General features: G+C 42.2%; 3 protein-coding genes across 3 annotated transcripts; all 3 read left to right on the forward strand.

Moving 5' to 3' along the window:
- The first annotated feature begins 676 nt into the window (after nucleotides 1–676).
- On the forward strand, nucleotides 677–2,413 carry LOC115678069 (dof zinc finger protein DOF5.3). Its single transcript, XM_030601378.2, has 2 exons — nucleotides 677–864; nucleotides 1,284–2,413. The coding sequence occupies exons 1-2, from the start codon at nucleotides 838–840 to the stop codon at nucleotides 2,151–2,153; spliced, it is 897 nt and encodes a 298-aa protein (XP_030457238.1). The 5' UTR covers nucleotides 677–837; the 3' UTR covers nucleotides 2,154–2,413.
- A 7,610-nt stretch (nucleotides 2,414–10,023) lies between these two features.
- On the forward strand, nucleotides 10,024–13,870 carry LOC130134361 (E3 ubiquitin-protein ligase RSL1-like). Its single transcript, XM_030597824.2, has 3 exons — nucleotides 10,024–10,867; nucleotides 12,262–13,034; nucleotides 13,490–13,870. The coding sequence occupies exons 1-3, from the start codon at nucleotides 10,130–10,132 to the stop codon at nucleotides 13,605–13,607; spliced, it is 1,629 nt and encodes a 542-aa protein (XP_030453684.1). The 5' UTR covers nucleotides 10,024–10,129; the 3' UTR covers nucleotides 13,608–13,870.
- A 4,060-nt stretch (nucleotides 13,871–17,930) lies between these two features.
- Nucleotides 17,931–22,385, forward strand: LOC115675220 (uncharacterized). Its single transcript, XM_030597816.2, has 6 exons — nucleotides 17,931–18,387; nucleotides 19,612–19,803; nucleotides 19,907–20,146; nucleotides 20,343–20,560; nucleotides 21,132–21,395; nucleotides 21,807–22,385. The coding sequence occupies exons 1-6, from the start codon at nucleotides 18,078–18,080 to the stop codon at nucleotides 22,068–22,070; spliced, it is 1,488 nt and encodes a 495-aa protein (XP_030453676.2). The 5' UTR covers nucleotides 17,931–18,077; the 3' UTR covers nucleotides 22,071–22,385.
- The last annotated feature ends 101 nt before the right edge of the window (nucleotides 22,386–22,486 follow it).

Genomic DNA, 22,486 nt, shown 5'->3' on the forward strand with positions numbered 1-22,486 from the left:
GTGCGAACGAATCATCCGTGAATCACGATGACACAAGAGTTTACATGTGTCATTCCTCTTGCGACACGTGAAGAGGAAGTTGGGTGAGGTTGGAATCAGATTTGAGCGAGGATCACGACATCATAGAATCGGAGCACGTCTGCAATTTCAAATCCTAACGATAGTCCTCGAATTCACCTTTACCGACCTTGTTATTATATGCTTCCTTTCTATTTGCACATCAAGCACCATTACACCAGCGAGTATTGAGAAATATTCTCGCCATATAAGTCGGGTTAAGCAACGGTCGAATAATACCCTTTCCTTGTACGGTTGTCAATTCATCGTTTCATTATTTCCGATCAAATTTATTCATAAATTTAAGAAAATGAGTCAATGGAAAGTCAAATTCCGCGATAAATCCCATTCGGGATGGTCATTAATGCCCCCGATCCAGTCCACTAGGTTCTACCAAACTAGACTTCACTGATGTGGGGCGGGGTGGGGTGGGGCCCCTTGATCGTTGAATCCACGCAAGCGAAGGAACGCCGGGGGGGGGGGGGGGGGGGGACCCACAACACGACAAGACGTCGTCGGGGCTTCTTGCATCTGAATCCGTTGGGAGATGTAGTTGTCGCAGATGGGAGCCTGGAATTTTCTATGCTTGTCTCTCCCTCTCTCTCTCTCTCTCTCTCTCTCTCTCTCTCTCTCCTCTGGATTGCTTTATATATAGAGACGAGTTGTCTTGTTCCTCACACTTCGAACAACAGCGCCACACCCCTCTCTCTCTCTCTCTCTCTCTCAATCTCAAGGTGATAAGGTTCGCTCTTGCAGCTGAGATCGGCGTGCGTTGCATGGATGGAGTCTCCAAGCGTGCAACATCAGGTGAGGATGGAAGAGCGTTTCTTCCTTATGCGCAACCGCGACTGAACTTTTTTTTGCTTTCTACTTTCCACCGTTTGATGATGGCGATGATGGTGATGGTGATGATGATGTTGATGTTGCTGTTCTTTTTCCTTTCTTCCGATGAGAAAAGGCGCTTCGCTGTTCATTTCAAGAACTAGCGCAAGATTCGCCCTCAGAGCCCGTTTTCGGGTTTTGAGATGTGCATCTGTTGAGCTTGGGTCGAATTTCCCGAAACTTTACTTCGCTGACATGAATTGGGCTGACTCGACTGATTCGGCAAACATCGCCCATTTGCTCAAAAATCAAACTTTCTTTCGCTTAATCTCCTCGGTGTTCGAACTATTCTATTCACAGCAGGCGTGAATGACCGGTACCTAAAACCGTGTTTTCTTGAGCAGGAAATGTCCGGTTCGCTTGAAAGCATGCTGGTCTGCACGAAACCCCAGCAAGAGAACAAGAAGCCGAGGCCTCAGCCGGAGCAAGCCCTGAAGTGCCCGAGATGCGACTCCACCAACACCAAGTTCTGCTACTACAACAACTACAGTCTCTCTCAGCCCCGGTACTTCTGCAAGTCCTGCCGCAGGTACTGGACCAAAGGCGGGACCCTCAGGAACGTCCCGGTCGGCGGAGGGTGTAGGAAGAACAGGAGGTCATCGTCCTCGTCCTCTTCTTCCTCGAAGAGAGCCCAAGATCAGCAACTCCTCACATCCAGTGCCAATTCGGTCTTCAATGGACTCCCCGGGTTGAGCACTTTCGACTCGAGCGATCTCACGCTCGCATTCGCCAGGCTCCAGAAGCAGGCCGGTGAGCAATTTGGGCTTGATGACCATGACCATCTTCCAATTCTGGGAAAACCCAGCATCCACCCAAGCGATGTTTTGGGCAACCACGGCGGTTTCCTCGATTCGCTCAGGCACGGGTTTCTCGAGACCCATCAGAGCAATCTCCAGAATTTCTATTACGGTCTCGGGGGTGCAAATGCCGGAGACCCGATGGAGAATGGCTGCGGCCCAGAGATGAGCCTCGGGTATGATCAAGACATGAGCTGCCCCACGACGACGGCAGTGACGATGACGACTATGAAACAAGAGCTGTGCTCCGGGGTGGAAAGTGAGAACAGGATCTTGTGGGGATTTCCATGGCAGCTCAATGCCAATTATGCAGATGGAGGGAACACGATGGGTGATCTTGATTCTGCAAGAGGAAGCAGCTGGAACAATGGGCTCGGTTCATCATGGCATGGCCTTATTAATAGCCCACTGATGTAGGAACTCAACAAGATTTTCCAAGTTCAAGTGTATGCAATTAGCTAAGAAGTGACCAGAGGCATTAGGGGGTTTCTTCTGTTCCAGAATGAATGAATTCATATCTTAAGGAATTTCGTCCTCTGGGTGGTGTGTTAAGAGATGAGATTAGTCTAAATCATCTCCAAATTTTCTTGGGGGTTTTGCTTTTCTTTTAAATCTTTAATCTTTCCTTGTTTAATTTAATGAGAGAATGAAATTTCAATTTTCCTTTTCTAAGAGAATGTATTTGTACGGCGTGACTCCAGTGGTGGTCGATCGAGCGGTCCAGAACTTGATCTGCAAGTCAAAAGTTGCAAGTTTGATTCTCCAGTCTAATTCTTGATCTCGAAAAATCTTTATTAGTCTGTGAAGGATGTGTTTGTACCTACGTGTATGCCCTATCTTGGGCAGCTCACTAACATCATAATGGAGTAAGGATGACAAGCTTGCCTAATGGGCAGTGCACCCGAACAAAATCCGCAGTCTCAAACCGAAAAATTCTACTAGGGGTGATTTATACTTTGTCAGCGCTAAACATCCTTCATTCGGTTGAACAATAGTACGAGAATGAACGAGCCAATTATAGGCGAGAGTTTTCGAAATACTTTTGCGGTTCTTGTGTTATGTTTCATGATTCAGGGAAACGAAATTTCAAATTGGTTGTTACAGCGAGATGTGGCGAGCAAAACTTTTGGTGGTTCTTATGATATTTCGAGAAATCAATCCATCGAGTGCTTTATCTAAGTACCAAGTAACTTATTGTTGCAATTCCGGTACAAATAATTTGAACGTCAAAGCTTGAAAAAGTTCTCATAACATCTATTATCTTGAGATTGGCTGTCGATTTTCTTAGTCTTCCGAGCTCTTTCCAGTTTTAGAGATAAGAGAAAAAGAAAAGGAGGGACAACGAGTGACGTTACAGGCGTTTTGTGCAATCTGAAACTTTCGCTTTACGTACACTTAAACCTCTGCAGGTTTGTTCAAGAAAACGCATTATTCTTTTCCCTGTAATGTGAGTGGCAGTTTTCGAGATATTCCCGTCATGATTGCCTGGTTGTTCCGACGGATTCCGAGAATATAAAGAATTGGATTATTATAAGGGAATTATTGTCCGATGATGGGGTCGATACAAGTCGCTCCTTTTCCCCCATTTCTTTAGTGCAATGTTTTTTCTTCCGAGCATTTGGAATTTCAGTGAAGCATGAGCACCGATTCCGGAGAGGATTTTTGCCCCTCCCACCTTCCCTTCGCTCTCTGCACCAGACAAGATCCAGCAACAAAGATTCGGGCGTGCCTGAGGGGGCAGCGATCTGATTCGAGAACGAAGGGGGACGAGGACGAGACTCCCAAGCCCGAGGGCAGCGCCAGAGATGTCAGAATCAGACAGAGTAAAATATTGCAGGACATCTGGTCTGCCTGACTTCAGTGTCCGTCTCGCTTCTTTTTTTGACTAACTGTCGTTTTCCTTGTTCCGGTTTCTCGTCTGAATGCGAATTGGTGTGGGGGTGGACATCGAGGAACGAGTGTACTTTATTAGACGGAGGAAATGGGGGGAAGTTGGATGAGCTTGAAAGGCCCAAAGCTTGAAGGGGAAGGCACACGGAACTAATGGAGGTGGGTGATGTGAGATGTTCCCTTATCTCTTGTAAATAGAACTTACCCCGAAATCAAACAGCTAAAAGCAATAACTTGTGACCCGGATATCGTAAGGAATGCCTCGGATTGATTCATCGATGATAAATATCGGCGGACGCATGATCTATCTATATGTATATATGTATCTAGCTATATAATTATCTATTAGCGCTGTGAGTATCTGAAAAAGGTTCATTCGACTATAGTATTTCATTTTGCGGTTTCCTTTGTAAATTTTGTTTTGCGTTTCCCTTAGACTACGGTAATTTTATTTAGTAGCAATTAAAAGCGATTTTCGATTGAAAAATATAATTCCGGGTCCATAATCCTGTTGTGGACTTCACATTGATTGTAGCCAACGATCATTCAAATTACTTGATGGGTTTCATCAAACGCGCCTTCATTTTCTAAGGAAACCCACAATTAAGTTCAATTTTTTTCTAGATCTCTAAATTATGTTCTCTTGCTATTGGGCAAATCTGTGTCCACCGACAACCACCATCGCCATCAGGTGGCCGCGACCATGGCCGCGGACATCATCTCCATGATCAATGCAATGTGACGCCATATTTTCCAATTCTATTTAAATTCACAAGATCTAAATTTAGTATGTAGATTCTTTTCAACTAAAACATACTTGAAACTCACAATAAAACTATTTTTGGATCGTATCCCACTTACCCTGATTTCTTTTTCACCATACTTTTCGTGACATCAACGACAAATACTGGTTCATGTCCCATACCACATTAGTTTTCGTCCCCATCTTTTTGATCTTGTTAATTGAAGGACTTGCAGGTGGGTATTATCTATGAATTTTGCCAACATATTTACGAATTAAATTGAAAAAAGGATTTTCTTCCTAATTTTCAATTTTAGGGGCTTATATATTCATGAAATGTCCATAACAGTGATGCCAGCAGCACTGAACTGAAAGTCATCCCCTTCCATACGGGGGACGTTTCCCAAGAAGATTAACACGTTCGAAACCAGAGCAACTTCTCTTGTTCATGCGATAAACATGTGATGGCATCTCAAGAAGATTAATGTAAACACTTTGGTGAAAGACGGTCGCGCGACATAAAGGAGGCTGCTTTGGCGGATTGGGAATCTGTTCCTTCCCCTATCTCTTCCGGCGAACTCACGTGATGGGCTGAAGCTGTTATGTTAGAGGAACAAAGGGCTGCAGACAATCAAGAAATTGAAGGTTGATGTGGGTCACTTTGGTTTTTTGCTGAGAGAGTACATGGAAAGATTACTGATAGAATTTAGATTCCATTAAGAGCTGAGGTTTGAAGTTGTCTATGAAAAAAAAAAATTCCAAAGAAGTGATGATTTGAGTGTTTGAGAAATGTTGGCTCTAGGGTTACAAACTGATGTAACTTTCATTCAGCGTTTTAGTTAATTCGACTTTAAATGAATGTTCACTTCAGTCTGACTTGTTTTTTCCTGTTTTTTAACCTTTTGCAGATTGGTGCCACTGGCTAACAAGGTGGAGGTTGCTTTTCCTCTGCGCTAATGCACATCCCCGCTGTTGTTGTTTGATATGTGAAATCATATCTGCATACTCTTTCTTCGCAGGACCACCCAGCAATTGTTTTTTTTTTTTTTTGGGGTCTGTACCCAGCAATTGTTTATTGTATTCAAATTCTCTCTCTCTCTCTCTCTCTGTTACATATGTTTGGCAGGGATGCAATCCTATCAAAACAAATGAGTTCATCTTCCCTCTTATGCAGCGGAAAGAAAAGAGGAAGAAGAAGAAGGAAAAGTTGATTCCGAAGGCAGGGAAATGAACGGTTTAGCAACTTTTCTGCTTGAGGTCATTTGGGCTTCAATTAACGTTCTGGTGGCATCATTTGTGATGGGTTCTGGCTGTTAGTTGGTGATGAGGATTTTGCTGCAAGATTATTCAAAGTAGTGAACAATAGTTCAAGTCTGACAACCTCGGCTCAGCCAATTGCCCAATTTGTTGGCGATTGATGAATTTTTGGAACTCGCAAGGCCGAGTATTTGTAACCTGTTTAGCTCGTCAAGAATGGCTATATCCTCTAACGAACAACCATCAAGACACAGAGTGTGTAAGTTATGCAAGGACTGAAACGGCAACGGCGAACGAGTGAGACGTATCTCAATAAGATTAAAGAGCATAAATTTTTTCATAGAATCAAAATGTAAATATGAGACTTTAAGAGATTTATTGTTTGTGAAAAGCAAAAAGATGTGCAATTCAAGGCCAATCTAATCATTTGGGAAGCTGCTCATGTCAATATAGGGAAAGCATATTGCCCAACCAGTTTTGAGCTTGCCCTTGGGCAACTATGCTATCAACTTATCTTTATCTTTCAACATGAGAAAGATCGAGGATGCTTTCTACAAGCTGACTGAAACAACAAACTCATGAACCAAGTTATGTAGCTTGAAATTATCAACATCTCCATTATCTAACAAAAGGGAGTAGACTTGAAGAGCACGGATTAGCGAGCTCAACCTATCGAGCTTCTTCCATGCCCCGCTGTCTTCATGAAATAACCCCAAACCCATGTCGTACGTCACCAAAATTTCAAGAAAGGACTCGAAGATGCCATAAACAACACAGAGTCATAACAATGACTTTACCTCCTTGCCTTTTAAATGATCTCATAACTCAATTGCAACGTCTTATTTACCGCCTCATCGATTCCTTCGTTTTTAGATATCTCGATTTGTTTCAAAGCATCTTTCCATTCAAATAAACCAGCGTATTTAAAATGTGCAAAGTTCTGATAACCACGAAACTTTTTAAAGAAGCTGGTTTATCTGAATGGAAGGATGCTTTGAAACAAATCGAGATATCTAAAAACGAAGGAATCGATGAGGCGGTAAATAAGACATTGCAATTGAGTTATGAGATCATTTAAAAGGCGAGAAGGTAAAGTCATCGTGATTACGTGTTGTTTATGATGTCTCTGAGCCCTCTCTCGAAAATTTGGTGAGGAATGGCATGGGTTTCGAGTTATTTCCGAAAAGATAGCAGCATGAAAGAAGCTAGAGATTGGTTGAGCACACGGATTCCTACTTTCCAAGCCTCCTCCCTTTTGTTAGACAATGGATATGCCGATGATCCAAGCTTAAAGGTAGAAAAGCTTCCTCACAAGCCCCACGAGTAAGCATGCATTCTCCCCCCTTCATAAACCGAGCAAAGCCCATTGTATCGAATTCTTTTTACCCTGCACACAAAATGAATGCTAGGAGCCCAATAGCTAACAAATACTAACTTCTAAATCGTATGTAAGCGGGACCAAAACTAGGTAATAATCACTCACTTCGTCTGAACCGATCGCTTGTTAAAATCTGGATTGTCACACATCCTTCTCCCATGTCGAAATTTATCTAATCTAATCTATCCTCAAAGTCGGGCCTAACATAAATGTTAAGTATCTTTTCGAAAAGTCAAGTCATATCACCGTCACGGCATGACTCTGGCAACTTAGGCTTCGATGCCATTCGAAAACATCCCGAAATTCACTTAGCTCTGATACCAAAATCCGAAACATCCCAACTCTTGCTTACCTCGGATACGAAAAGCTGTAATGCCCCGGAATACTCTCTCCTTCTACCCTGCGCTTCGATATCCCGGAACCTCGATTTCCTATGTCCCTGCGAACAAACCTGCAAATGCTGTTCCCGGGGTCAGCCTTAACGCCGCCGAGGATGTTGCAGGGCCGGCGAAAACTGAGATAACGCAGTCGAACGCAAGAGGATGTGCCTTCCTTTCTTCGTTCCAAAAGCGTGGAATGTCTGCATTGTGTCCGTCGCGTGCTCGTTGTCGTTGGTTCGATTGCCGGTTCTCTCTAGCAAGAACGACCCTTGTCGAGAGTACATGGACATCATCACTTCTCCCGGAATGAACAACTGAACTTTGAGAGAACGAATTAACCGAAGAAAGGAGTAAATTTTGTCGGATGCGAAGTGAAGACGAAGCTGATCATGGGGAGTCTGATCAGCATGGAACACAGTGAACTGAACTTATAGCTGCAGCTCATGGGGTTTGTTTCGCAAAAACTAGATGATTTAGAAAACATTTTTCTAAAAATAAAATTGCTATTGCTTACAAAAATGGGCGAACGAAAAAAAAAAGTTTCATCGTTTAGTTAAATTTTTAGACATAAACTATTGTCGATAATGTAAGATTTCATCAACTAATTATTTCAAGCGATATAAGCTATCATTTTTAGGAAAATGTTTTCTAAATCATCCATTTTTCGTGAAAGAGACAGAGCTGAAAACTTCAAGATAAAGTAAAATGTTTTTCGTGACAATCATTTTTAAGGAAAATTGTTAGTTTTGATATGTTCGGTGGATTAGGGAAAGTGATTATCATGTTAAAGAAGAGATAGTTATTTTCCCTTAATTTAACTTTATAGTTTTCACTCCATGGAAAAGGTTTTTCGTAAATCGATTAGTTTTTGCCCATTCAAATATTGAAAAGTCTGAAAATAATTTTTCTTCAAACAAACGGATTTCAAGAGTCATTAATAATTACACTTTCTAAGCAATGTTGATTAACCACGCTTACTGTCCCATCAGTAGTGCACTCTGCAAGCACAGATGGTACTGCATGTTTAGGGTGTGTTTGTTTGAACGATATAATTTTTTGTGAATTAGTTTTTTGGGCTTTCACTTGCTTAATTTGTTAAAAATGATAAGTCAACAGAAAATGATTTACGGTAAAAAAAAATATATGCATGCTTAAAAGTTAGGAAAATGAATTCTCTAATCTGAAAATGAAAAAACATTTTTCTGGAAAACGATTATATTCATTATGAAGTTTTACCCGAAACAAACACACCCACAATATGTCTGGAGAAGATGATGTAAGTGAGTAAGTGTGGGATAATGGTATTGCAGTTTCCTCCGGTGGAGGACGAGTCGCGTGTGAGCGAGAGGACATGCAATTTTCTTCTCCAGAAACAATTCATTAGATCGGATGAATCACAATCGTTGCTTTTACGAGTGGAACCCACAGAATCAACATCTGCGATTCATTTAATCCAAGATCTGAATTTAAATATGTACTCCTGGAAAATGGAAGAATCGGCCTTGGCGGAACCCACACAATCGTTGCTTTTACTGGTGGAATCCACAGAATCAATAATTGTGATTCATTTAATCCAAGATCTGAATTTAAATAAGTACACCCGGAAAATGGATGAATCGGCCTGGGCGGGCCATAATTATATCCGATAATATCTTTTCGTGTAAGTTAGTGATTTTTTTAAACACGGAATTTCATGGGCAGATCACTAGTTTGCACTTTTATTTAATTTTAAATACTCCAAATTTTTAGAACTATTTTGGTAATTATAATGATTTGATATGATTTTACATGCTTTGTCATTTAGAGACAACGCAAAGAAAAGCTGCCCAAATGAGACCTCCTCTTTTATGAAGTACTCATTTCTTTGGTAATATGTAATCATGAAAATTTCGATTTTTTCAATAATGAAAAGCAATTGTTGGTTAAAATTGCAAAGAGCAAAGAAATTCTATCCATATACCTAAATAGAGAATAATATTTCTAAAATTCGAATAAGGTTGTAATCTAATCAACAAGATTTACATTTTCTAGAGAATTGAATTACTAACTTACGTTACACATTTCTCTGAGAGATATGAAAAAGGAAAAAAAAAGGATCGAAATCTTTAAAAATAACAATTTTTCCTTACTCCACGTAATAATATATAGAGTTAATATCATGAAAAACCCCAAACTGGTTAATTTATCACAAATTTACCCTCCATGAAATTAGATTAATCCCACGAAAAATCCCAAACTGGTACGCCTGTTAACTGTCACATGTCATCAAATTCAGAAATTTGATAATAGAATTTAACGAAAACCGACGGATGGTAAAATTTATCACGGGTATAACAGTTTGGGATTTTTCGTGTTCATGTGCGCGTGCTTACATATATATAATTATTTTCTTAAGACTAATTTAATTGCGGTATGTCTGGACTTTTAGGTACTTCCGACGTACGTTAGCCATCGGCTCGTGCAAAAGTGGATTAAGGTAGGCGAAAAAGTATTTTTGATAATTCTCCCATTTTGTTTAAAAGAGGGGGAGAATTGAGGAGGGGAAAATATTTTTTTAAAATGTTTTTTCAAATTTGCCTTTTTTTTATATTTATTTAAATTAAACCTCCAGTTGACCCCTCGGAGAAGCTACTCCCCTCTTCCATTTTCTCCCTCCACCTCCTCCTCCTGCTACTGCACTCCCCGGGCCGCTTTCCCGCAATCCGCCTGCCGAGAAAACGGGGGAAAGTTCCGGCCGCCGCGAGGAATGGACGGCGACGACCTCGAGGCCGCCGTCGCCGAGCAGCGCCGGGAGCTCGTCGCGTCCCAAGCCCTAGCCTCCGACGCCGACTACGCCTTCCAGCTCCAGCTGCAGGAAGCCATAACCGCTTCCCTCTCGCCCTCCCGCGCCTCGGCGTCGCGGCCTCCCCCGGCGCCCGCCGAGCCGGTCGGGGACGACGGCGACGGCGACGGCCGGTCGCTGGCGACGGCTCTGATGCTGGAGGAGATGGAGAGGTACGCGCGGGAGCACCAGGATCGCGCGCAGTGCGAGGCGGAGTTCCGGAGGATGAGGGAGGATTTGGACTGTCGGGTTCACGACCTGAGGTTCGCCGCCGAGATCGTCGGCATCCCTGAGGAAGAGTGGCGAAACTACGGCGACTTTTATCACAAGCCGTTCCAGGCCGGTTGCTCTTCCTCTGCTGCATCGTCTTCGTCGTCGTCGTCGTCGCCCGCGAGTAGCGAGTGTTTCAGGGTTCATGTCAAGGGTTTGGTGAGCGAGGAGTGGATTAAGGACGAGAAGGTTGTGGTGGCCGGGCTTGGGGTCGCTATTTGCGATTTCAAGGACAATGTGATTATGGAGGTGAAGAAGCCTTTGATCAATGACGTTTTGGTCAGTGACTTAGAAGCTGAGATCGAGGCCTTAGTCCAAGGGCTTCATGCTGCGTTTTGCTTGGATTTGAAGAGGGTTAACGTATTGATCGGCGATGTTAGGCTCTATAACTACGTAAGTTTCGACGATTCTCGGCATTAGAGTCGTCTTTTCCTATGAAAAATGGCGTTTTGCTTATAATTTTGGTTCATTTCACTAAGCTGTTGGTTCATGTTGACTGGTTTGAGTATCTGTTGCATTGTTGGAACTTGTAATGCTGGATTACTTGGGCTCGATTTGCATTACGCGCATTTTCCTGTTGGTAGGGAAACGGGAATGGTCTGGTGATGCTGACTAGTATGAAGCAAGTTATAGAAAGTGGCTAATAATTAGGTTGGTAGATTGTTACTGTTTGGTTGATGAGGAACTATTTTTTTATCCACCCGCAGTTTTTTGGCCCTTTTTTGCAAGAGAAAAAAGCAGGGTTTGTAAGCAAACAAAGTGATCTTTCTGTTTTGAGAAATATGTGAAAGTGTGATTTAAGTGGAACTATCTCAACTGGCTAATGGGATAAAGCTTGGTGGTTCACTGCTCTATTGCATCACTTAAAAGATGGTTAGTTAAAATTACTTTGTTTCTGAAATGGGATATCTTATGGTGAGAAGCTGGTATCTGTTCCTCTGAGGAGAGCAACGACGCTCCAAATTGCAAGGTAATAGCCTCTAGGTCCACATTGTTGCTTCAGCTCTTCCTAGTAGACTTGGAAGCATTTGCTCCATTCAGTAAATAACGATGACTCATCTCGCTACAGAGAACTGAAACACTTCTGTCACCAATATTCCATGGATGTAACCTAATTGCCCATCTGATTCTGTGCTGCTCTATCTTTGTTTGTCAGGGGAGTTGCTATTGATCTACTTGCCAGAAAGAATCACTCTTCCACTGAAATTGTTCATCTGGAATAAATAGCAACAACCATATGGCATGAAATCTTTTGTTCGATCTTTTAATTACATCAGTTCTCTTTTTTGATGTACAGTTAAATTGCTATTAGAAATTGCCGGTAGGTATGACTTCTCTATCTTTGGATTTTGATCGAGTGGTGCTTTGAGCAAGGGTTTGCTGCTTCTTTCAATTCGCAAACCTTGTAAATTATTTTCACTTTGCACAATCGGATCTATTTTTGCAGCTACCTGAAGAGGGAAAAATAGAAGGTTTTAATCTGCTTCGCTGTTGTTGCTTGTGTGTTCTTTAAAAGTTCACTGTGATGCAAAATTGCAAATATATATTGACATTGTTTACTCCTCAAGTTTCAGATGACATTTTCATTATTTTGCTCGTAATGCTCTGCAGCTGTCCTCTTCTGGTTTGTACATTGGAGGTGTCATTCTCATGCTATTTTTCATTCCTAACTCCTGTTGTTGTCCACATACTTCAGAAATTGAAATTACTAGCAAAACTTTGGTTACATGTTTATTTTTCGTTTCTTTCTTTGTGTAATTAATCCTGATAATCAGCAATAAAGACAGGTCACAGGCATCCAATCGCCTGGACAAAGCAAGATTGCTACGCCGTTGAATGAGGCTACCATGCTCCAAAAGAAGTTAATGTATTTCGGTGCAACCCTGGTGGGGCCAAATGATACTAAATATGCATATAAACTAGCAAGAGATGCCATTGTTTCTCAGATCTCATGGCCTGAGGAGACTAACCGCGGGAAGAGCTTGAAGGAGACCTGTGTTATATGTTTTGAAGATAGCAGTGTCACCGAAATGTTTTCAGTTGAGGAATGTCTGCATAGGTATTGCTTTTCTTGTATGAAGAGGCATGTGGAAGCAAAGTTGCTGGATGGAGTGATGATTAAATGTCCTCATGATGGTTGTAACTCTGAGGTGAAGATTGATAGCTGTGGTGGGTTTCTCGAACCAAACATTATTTCAATTATGAGCCAACGGATGAAAGAAGCATCTGTTCCTGTGACAGAGAGAGTCTACTGTCCGTATCCCAGATGTTCCACTTTAATGTCAAAACACGAGGTTTTAGAATATTCCAGAAATGGTTTCGTTGGAGCTGAACATAGCGGAGCTAGAAAATGCATGAAATGCCAATTCTTTTTCTGTGTTGAATGCAAAGTCCCCTGGCATTATAACATGAGCTGCTATGAGTACCAGAGGTCAAATCCTATTGCCACTGCTGGAGATGCACAACTGAAGTCTCTCGCAAGTAAGAGACTCTGGCGTGAGTGTGTGAAGTGCAAAAATCTGGTTGAGCTGGCTGAAGGTTGCTATCACATAACGTGCAGGTTTTCCCTGTTCTTTAACCTCATTTTCCTTTTTTATCGTTGACACTTGATATGTGATCCTACGCTCAGTCAACCGGGCTGTATTCTTTGTTAGGATGTTTTCTGCGCACTTTAATTTGGAAATCTCATCTCAGAATGAACTTGAGATTTTCAGTTCGTGTTTTGGTCCTGGGATGAGCTTCAGATTTTTAGTTTGGTCTGTTGGTGTGGGTCGACCTAGATTTTTTGTTATCTGAATTCATAGTTCACAAGCGGGCTGGACCACTTTTGGAGTTGGTCAGAAACAACTAGGACTTCTTCTGGCATACTGCGTGGGACAAATTATAGATCTTTCCACTCGTTCAATTTTGCGCTGTCCAAATTTTTCTATGATTTTCAAAATGTATTTCTGTGTTTCTAACTTGGTTGTTTAATTTGGAAATTTGCATTGCAATTGATTGCCTTCATAATTGTAGATGTGGATATGAGTTCTGCTATATCTGTGGAGCTGAGTGGAAGAATAAGAAAGCAACATGCTCCTGCCCAATCTGGGATGAGCGGAACATTATTCGTGATGGCCGCCGAAGGTACTGATGGTATGCGAAAAAGAATGTACAGAATCTAAAGATCTTTAGTTTCTCTGAATGTCGAGGAAATATGGGTACGAGAAGATTTGAACTTGTGAATGGGACATGGGCAGAAGGTGCCATACGTCACTGCTGATATGTTGATGGGATGAATTGTAAATTCTATACTGCAAGTTGCCTTAGTTGTCTATTTCCTAGTTACTTTCACAATCACAGGCACATTAGCAAAGAGTAAAAGGCGAATGTATGACAAAATACGTTTTGTTAGTACCTGTACCTTGTTTTGGTAAATCCAAGTTAGGCAGAAATGCATGGAAAAACGGAGATGGGAAAGGAAACGTCATTTTCCTCCTCAAATTCTGGATGTACTTGGAAGGAAATATGTGGAGCGGATAAGAGTTATATGCAATGGGTTTTAGGTGTAAGAAAAGCGATGGAGAAATGGGAAGACGAATGTGGTGGTAAAATCTGCTTCCAGCAGGTGGATTGTGCAGGGAATTTCTTTCATCTCAAACTATTTCCCTCCATCTTTCTATTAGCGAAATGAAGGGTAAAAATGCTCATCTGTTAATCTTTTCTCTTATCGATTATTCTCGCACATCAAGAACCGATGCACTGCCACCATGATGCACACGGGGTACGTGCGCAATCACGGGTAGGTCCGGAGATTGTGACCGATCTCATCTTCGCTCCGGCCTAGTAAATGTACCGGGTTCTGGGCGGAACTTCGCCACGAAAGGCCGCATGAGAGTAAACACGAGGAAGCTTCTTTGCGTGTTGCATGTGTTGTTTGATTTGGATGGACTTGGGGACTGTGCAAGAATGGGGATTGTGTGTGCTGGCGGAGTGTGCATGATAAGTTTGGCAGAATGTTCAGTTCAATCCGACCGGTGCTAAAAGGCGATGGGCTAGGGTGGGATGGACCACCCATTATTGAGGCCACTCGGGGTTAAAAAGGAGGAGAGGGAGAGCCCATGTGCACGCCCGCGTACTCGTGCGATTAGATTGCTTGAGCTGTCTCGATTGAATTATTAGGCTCCGCTTCACCACCACGGACGGGTCGATATGCTCTTTCTCTGTCTCCCTCGATCCAATTCCCAAGCTTTTCATAATGGGAAAGTGTTCGGAGGACCCACTCCTTTGATAGCAAGACAAAGAGCAACAGCCATCGTAATAGCTCGCGAAATTGGAAAATGATAGGGCTTGACTTCCTCTCCGGGGTTGAAGGTTGTTGAACACGCTTTGAGAATGGGACGAACTTTAGAAACAGACGATGACGCGTCGAGGACGTTTGGATCGATTGTCCTCCGCGTCTTGTGTTGGTTTTTCTCTGTTCGAGAAATTTGCGACATCCAAAATGCAGATCGGATTATAAAATTAGCGGTAATGAACATAAATATGTGGTGTGCGCGTGCGTGTAAACGAATGGACAATTACGAAATGAGAAGTAGCTGACCGAAAGTTACCTCCGAGGAAGTGAAAATAGTAATGTTTTGGAGTGAATGAAAGGGGGCTGGCGATGGCTGATAAATGGTAATAGGCTATGCTCTCTCTTTTTTTTTTTTTAACGATGTTAGGTATGTGTTGATTCGCATTCATAGCTTGCTTGCTAACCTTCTTTCTATTTTCATTTCGATGCGGAGTAAGATTGATTTGATGATTGAGAAAGATTGAAGATGCGATGTATGTTCAATTCACCGCGCTATTGAAAATGCATTTAATCATACGTTCCGTTGAATTATTTAGACCGCGATTTACATCTTACCTGATATATCGATATATCCCGGGTGAATTTAAGGCGGGTCTTACGAAAAAAAGAGATGTACTCCTTGTAATTGTTGTTACGTTACAATTTGCAACAGTCAACTCGCGTAATTATTCCGACCAAATTTTTTTTTTTTTGGGGGGGGGTTCGGATATTCCAACCAAAAGTTAAAAAAAAACCAAAAGAAAGAAGGAAAGAAAAGACCCCATCTCTTCTCTACTCGGCCAACCCTATCGTCACGGCAAGTCAAAGCATAATGACCGTCGCAAACACGAGGAAACGTCGCCTTCCGTCTCTAACGACCCGCTCGCTGACGTTGACGGCCGTTACTCCGACGGTTACGCCAGCCAGCGGCAGCTTTTTCACTCCCAACCCCCCTCCTGCGCGCTCATCTCCACGTGGCGAGCTAATCGACCGTAAAGATCCTCATCGGCCGCGCCATCCTAGCCGCCCACCCTTCCCCGGCAGCACCGGGCCTCACGCGCGGTCGCGCCGTGGTCCACACGCAAACATAATTCCATTTCGTCTTCTTTTTTCTTTTTCTTTTCCTCTCTTTTTTAATAAATTAATTAATCCCCAGGCACTTTTTTTCGTGCCGAGGCAGTCTTTAGTCATCGGATAATTATCCACATGACAAGCAGATAAAATGGCTAACGAAAAAATTTATTCTAGAGCGATTCGATGGCGTAACGATGATGCACGGGGATTCAATTCGATGTAGAATAATTTATCGATCGGATTGTCCTTGCTCAACAATTGCTTGCTATGAGATCAGATGAGGGTTCCCCTTACTGGACTCCTTTTTTTATTTTATTTTTATGTGTGTTTCGCCTGACATGTCAAAAGTCTATTCCATCAGCAATTAAAAGATTTGTTATAATTTATTGAAGTTCAAAGAATTTTCATTTATTTATTTACACATCGATGCACTTCAATTGAAAAGTTCGATCAAATGTCTAGTAACTGTCGATAGGCATTAATGTGGTAATTTGATACATGGACATTAGACATCATTTCAGCATTATGTGAGAAAATCGCTTTATAACTGTATCGATTGAAAAAAAAGCACATAAAAATCAAAATAAAATGAAAGTTCAATAATACGAAATTAGAGAAAGGATAAAAGTCACCGAAAATCTTAAATTATGTCCACCGTTACACACATAAATTTTTTTTCCGTGATACAAAAATCTCAAATTCGTATTTGTGTACAAATTTATCTTTCGTCAAAATTTTGTCAATAAGAATCATTAAAAATTTGGTTATACGGATGCCAAAAAGTAAGCAGCATTAATATGACATCACGTGATTTGACTAAAAATTTTGGGATTTTTAATATTGTATCACAATCAACATAGCATGAGGTTTTAAACGTCGAAAAAAAAAAAAAGTCCGAGTAAACAATTGGGTTTTTCCTTTCTTCTTTGTTTCTCATTGCATAAATTTTTGGGTTAATACCACGAAAACCCCAAACTGGTACACTTATGACACATTTATCCCAAATTATTTTTTTGACCATAAAAAACCCCAAACTGGTACACCTGTGACAATTTTACTCTGAACTATTTTTTTGACCACCAAAAATCCCAAACTGGTACACTTGTGACAATTTTACCCTGAACTTACCACAAAAAACCCTAAACTGGTACATATGTGACAATTTTACCATGAATTAAAATTTTAATATTAATATTAATTTTTTTCGAATTTTTATTTATTTTTTATTCTTTTCTTTTCTTTTTTTTTTCATCTTCAAACTCTGGCCGGTCGCCGGGCCAGAGGCGGAAGCCGGAGAGGGCCGCCCTTGCCGGTGTCGGGCGAGGGCCACCCTCGCCGGATCCGGCGAGGGCGACCCTCGCTGGCGTCGGGCGAGGGCTGCCCTCGTCGGATCTGGCGAGGGCGACCCTCGCCCGACACAAGCGAGGGTCGCCCTCGCCGGCTTCCGCCTCTGGCCGGTCGTCGGACCGGCGACCGGCCAGAGGTTGCAGGTGAAGGAAAAAAAAAGAAAAGAAAAGAAAAGAAAAAAAAAAAAAAATTCAAAAAATTCAAAAAAATAATATTAAAAATTAGTTCGGAGTAAAATTGCCGATTTGCGATTTAGGTTTGTTTATGTTTGGGGTAAAATTATCACAGGTGTACCAGTTTGAGGTTTTTTATGGTCAAAAAAATAATTTGGAGTAAATGTGTCATAAATATACCAATTTAGGATTTTTCGTGGTATTAACCCTAAACTTTTCAGTGAAATCCAGTGGCCGGTGGATCGTCAGTATCAAAGACGAGTCCCACTCAGAAGATTCCAAAGAGAGGGTGAGGGTGGTGGGGCGGAAGAAAAAAGCTCAGGGAAAAACCAGCGGAAGCTTTGAGACAGCGCCGTTCATGGCGGCGGCGGAGGAGGAGCAGCAGCGGTTACACTGCAGTCCTCGCTGCTGATAACGACACTCTTTCATTCTCTGCGGTCACGTCTCTTTCCAAACCCCCACCATAAACACTCCGCTATCTGATCTCTGCTTGACTCGCTCCCTCCCCACCGTCCTTTTCGGCCCATTTCTCCCATCAACCTTCCCACACCAACGCAACCACCCACCCACCCACCCACCCACCAATGCCAGATCCATCTGGGTCCTCGCCCCCCCTTTCGACTCCCATGGCTTCTGGGTGTGCTTCGAACTGAACTGGGGTGGGACGAGAGAGAGGGAGGGTGTGATAGGGGCGATGGGTTCGGCCGCCGGGGAGATCGGGAGCGCGGTGGGCCACGCGAGGGAGTTCGCGAGAGGGGCGGCGGAGATGTGCGTGGAGCTGGCCCGGGGATGCCGGGACATCGTGCGGCAGACCCTCGGCAACGACGACGACTCCTTCCTCGCCAGGTACTTGGGGAGGGGCTCGTACGTGGCGGGCAGGCTCCGGGGCCCGTGCGCGAGGGCGCTCGCGAGGCTGGGCCGCCTGAACGAGTACCTGCCCGAGGACAAGGACCCGGCGCACGTCTGGTCGGTCGTGCTGTTCGTCGCCGTCGTCGCCGTCGCAGGTTGGTTGTTGATTCTCTCTCTCGGGGTTCCTGGTTTGACCGAGCAAGTTGCTTGATTGAATAAATGCTATCATCCGATGTTGTGTGTCTCTGTCGTTGACACCGTTATGCCCGTTTTCGACTATGGTTCGATCTTTCTGAGGATGAGAAATTGGAGAATTCGATCGGTTGACTCTCCTTTTAGTGCTCTGAACCCGGATACCCTTTTTTTCGGTTTTGTTGTTGATGAATTCGGATCCATTCAATCGAAACCTTTTTGCCGAGATGATGAGTCGTCGTAATCATGGGGCAATTCAAGCGTTGAGTTTCCTCTCAGTGCTCTCGCAGGCTTTTGATTGATAGTGGTGTATAAATTGATAGAAGTAAACTATTCAAAGGTGACAGCAATTGCCAAACATGCTACTAGAAGGCGTTCTCTGATTGCTAGCACGGTCTCTTGAGATATTGGCTATGTCCAGTCTGTACTTCATTCGCTTCAGTCTTAAAAATCACAATGCGGAGAGGTGAAGCTAGTGATTGGAGACTGGAATGAAGATGTGCAGCTGGATCAACCCTCTTTTTCAGCTGGAGAGGTGAAGCTAGTGATTTTTTTTCATGAAATTTATATACAGGAACATGAAATTAGGTACGCTACACGTGTATTTACCTATCCATTGAACTTCCGAGGAGATAGATTCCATTGGTGGGATAAGAAGTGGCACACTCCCGAGGCACAACTGGCAAAGATTTCACTTCCCTCGAAGTGCGAAATTAGTGAATCGGAATATCGGACGAACATGACTTTCTTTTCCATCTTGAGAATGTTTGGAAATTGGATGTTTGGAACCAGACAATAAAGTAATTGGAAGTTCAGCTTTTAAGATTAAATATTCCCGTGTGGAAATGTGGACGGAATTGCACTGTATGTCAAAGGGGCGCTTAAAGTGAGTTACCAGGTCACAAATGTTAGTACTAACTTATCAATATGATTGTATTTACTCCAATGAGAGCACTTGAGTTGGAAATATGTCGTGATAAAGCGAGAGTAGGCTTTGTATGGTTTGAAGTATGTTTTGCAAGCCATTGCAAACTGTTTCTTCATGATGCAAATTGATCTTACCTACATTCTTTTGGCATGGACTTACTGTTCTGAGAGCATTTCTGATTAGACTACTTTCTTGTACCATTTTCTTTCTGTGTTCGTGTTCCTTTGGTAATTGTAGTCATGTGGCCGACAAATTGCAGCTCTGAGTGTATATATTGAACCTAAAGCTTCTGTGCCTCTGGCGAAGAAAGTATTGATACATCCTCCAAGTGCTAGCCGCATATTGCTTCCAGATGGCAGATACATGGCCTATAAAGAGCATGGTATTCCACCTGACAAAGCTAGGTTTTCAATAGTATTTCCACACCCGTTTCTCTCCTCTCGACTCACAGGTGGGATTCTACAGTTTCTGCATTTATGTCGTTTCAATTCTCGTCTTGTTATTTTGGAGTCTCTCTAGTAGCCCTTGGATTTTAAATTATTTGATTTAAATAGGTATACCGGGACTTAAGTCTTCATTACTGGAGGAGTTTGGCATTCGATTAATAACGTATGATCTGCCTGGTTCTGGTGAGAGTGATCCTCATCCCCATAGAAACCTTGAATCATCAGCAAGGGATATTTCTCTTTTAGCAAACGCCTTAGGAGTCAATGACAAGTTCTGGGTGTTGGGATATTCCAGTGCAAGCATGCATGCGTGGGCTTCACTGAGGTACATTCCCGACAGAATTGCAGGTACATCATTTCCTTCTTCATTCTTTTGTCATGTCTCCCCTAATTTTTCTTTTTCAACTCTATAACTCCTATCAAAACGTGGGTTCTTGGATAAGCACGAGTTTTCAGAATATTGTAGATCATTAGGAAAACTGACAGACTACCCTTGGCGCGTTTGCTGAAAAGTACTAACAATTGCCTTTTACCTGATATGCAGGAGCTGCCATGTTTGCCCCCATGGTCAATCCGTATGACCCTCTAATGACCAGGGAGGAGAGATATAGAACCTGGAACCAGTGGACACGTAGAAGAAAATTCCTTTTCTTTTTAGCAAGAAGATTACCTAGATTTCTTTCTTATTTTTATCATCGGAGCTTTTTGTCCGGAAGGCATGGTCAGATTGATAAGTGGCTGTCATTATCACTTGGAAATAGGGTAAGTCACTTGGTTCTGACAACTGATGGTTCCTTTAAATTTTTTTTTGGTTTTCCCTCAGTAGAAACTTCTGTTACTGCTCTAAAATTTCCATAATGCAATTACTACGGATTGGTAGCTTTTAGGTGTGACTAGTAGTTATCGATCACAAAATTTTTCATCATGGCCGAGAAACATTCAACATTTGATTAAGAGACTGACTTTTGATGGAAAACGATTATAAATTCTTTTTAGCGTTGATGATCCGTGAGGATTTTGGTTGGATGTCATGTTACAGGCAAAGAGTTGACTATGATCTGTCACTTTAACACTATTGCACTTTGGCCTTGTGGTTTCCCTATGGCCCATTCAAAGTGTGAGATGGGAACCTGATCTTAGAGTTCTGGGATGAATAATGGAATATCATGCAGAACTTGATAATTTGTCATACCATCAGCTTTAGCTGTTTATTTATCTTTCATAACACTCCTAGTCACTGGCACTAGACCAGTCACGATCTCTCCCTGATTTCAATGTTCCATGATGCCAAACAATTTGGTGTTATCATACTGAATTCTGCCAATTTATTTAGGACAGAGCATTGATAGAAGATCCATTATATGAGGAGTTCTGGCAAAGGGATGTCGAAGAATCAATTAGGCAGGGGCATGCAAAACCTTTTGTGGAAGAAGCTGCATTACAGGTGTCAAACTGGGGTTTTAGCTTGGCAGATCTCAAGTTACAGAAGAAATGTCGAGGTAAAGGTGTTTTGAATTGGCTTAAATGGCTGATTTCTCTACTCAGCAAAAAAGAGGAGGAATACACAGGCTACCTTGGGCCAATACATATATGGCAGGTTTGTCGTGCATACCTTGAACATTTTATGTCCTCATGGCCAGAATAAGTTTAGGGAAATGCATTTGATGTTTATTCGTTCAGGTATTTCTGTTGTCAATATCTAGTGACTGCATTCTCTATTGAAGCTTTTAAATTTACTCGATTCTTATACTCGGGTTAATAGTTAAATCTTTAAGGAGACTTTGTCATAAATCTTTAAGGAGACTTTGTCATACTCTGGAAGAGATTTCCGGTAGGTCATACATCATTTGTCATTGATGATCACAGGAAGGGGGAAAACTAGTTAAATAAGCTGAGACTTGTAGAATATAACAGCATTTGATTCTTATGATTAGTACTTCCGAGCAATGGTTCTTATATGACTTTCTTTTTTTTCTCTTTTATTTTTCAATTGCTTCCTGCTCATTAGGGAATGGATGATAAAGTGGTTCCACCAGCAATGACTGATTTTGTGCACCGCGTCCTGCCAGGTGCTGCAGTTCATAAGCTCCCATATCAGGGTCATTTTACCTATTTATACTTTTGTGATGAATGCCACAGACAGATATTCACTACACTTTTTGGAACCCCACAAGGCCCGCTTTCTAATAATACTGAAGCTGATCTAAATCAGGCGGATGACAAGATGGTACAGCAGGAAGACATTATTCATGTTGACGTCACCACCGAGTGATTGACGATCATCTTACTATACAAGGGAGAATTACCATGTACATATATGGTATACGGGGTTTTCTTGGAAAGGTGAAATTGCGGATTTCATGTCCTTTGACTCGTCTTAGGCTGTCATAGGAAAGCGCTGTTGCTAAGTTCAGATAGAGATGTTGATAGATCAAAATTAATTCTCTTGTTCTTGTTCTTGTTCTTGAAGTTGGCCGAGGAGTTCAAGTTCCTCCGATTTGAACTGCTGATGTAGTATTTACTTTCGTGCAAAATCTGATGTACTATTTATTCATATTATCTTCACTTCCTCGATTTCTCTGGACCATTGTCGCAAAGGAGATATATGTACCCTCGATAATTTGTCCGTTTGAGTTGCTCCACGTGGACTAGGTTTATGTCCTCTCAGGTATGTCTGTGTATTCTATA

This window comes from Syzygium oleosum, unplaced genomic scaffold (genome assembly GCF_021117445.2).
Source record: "Syzygium oleosum isolate NSW1041296 unplaced genomic scaffold, Sole_v2.1 Sole_v2.07, whole genome shotgun sequence".
Classification (NCBI taxonomy): Eukaryota; Viridiplantae; Streptophyta; class Magnoliopsida; order Myrtales; family Myrtaceae; genus Syzygium; species Syzygium oleosum.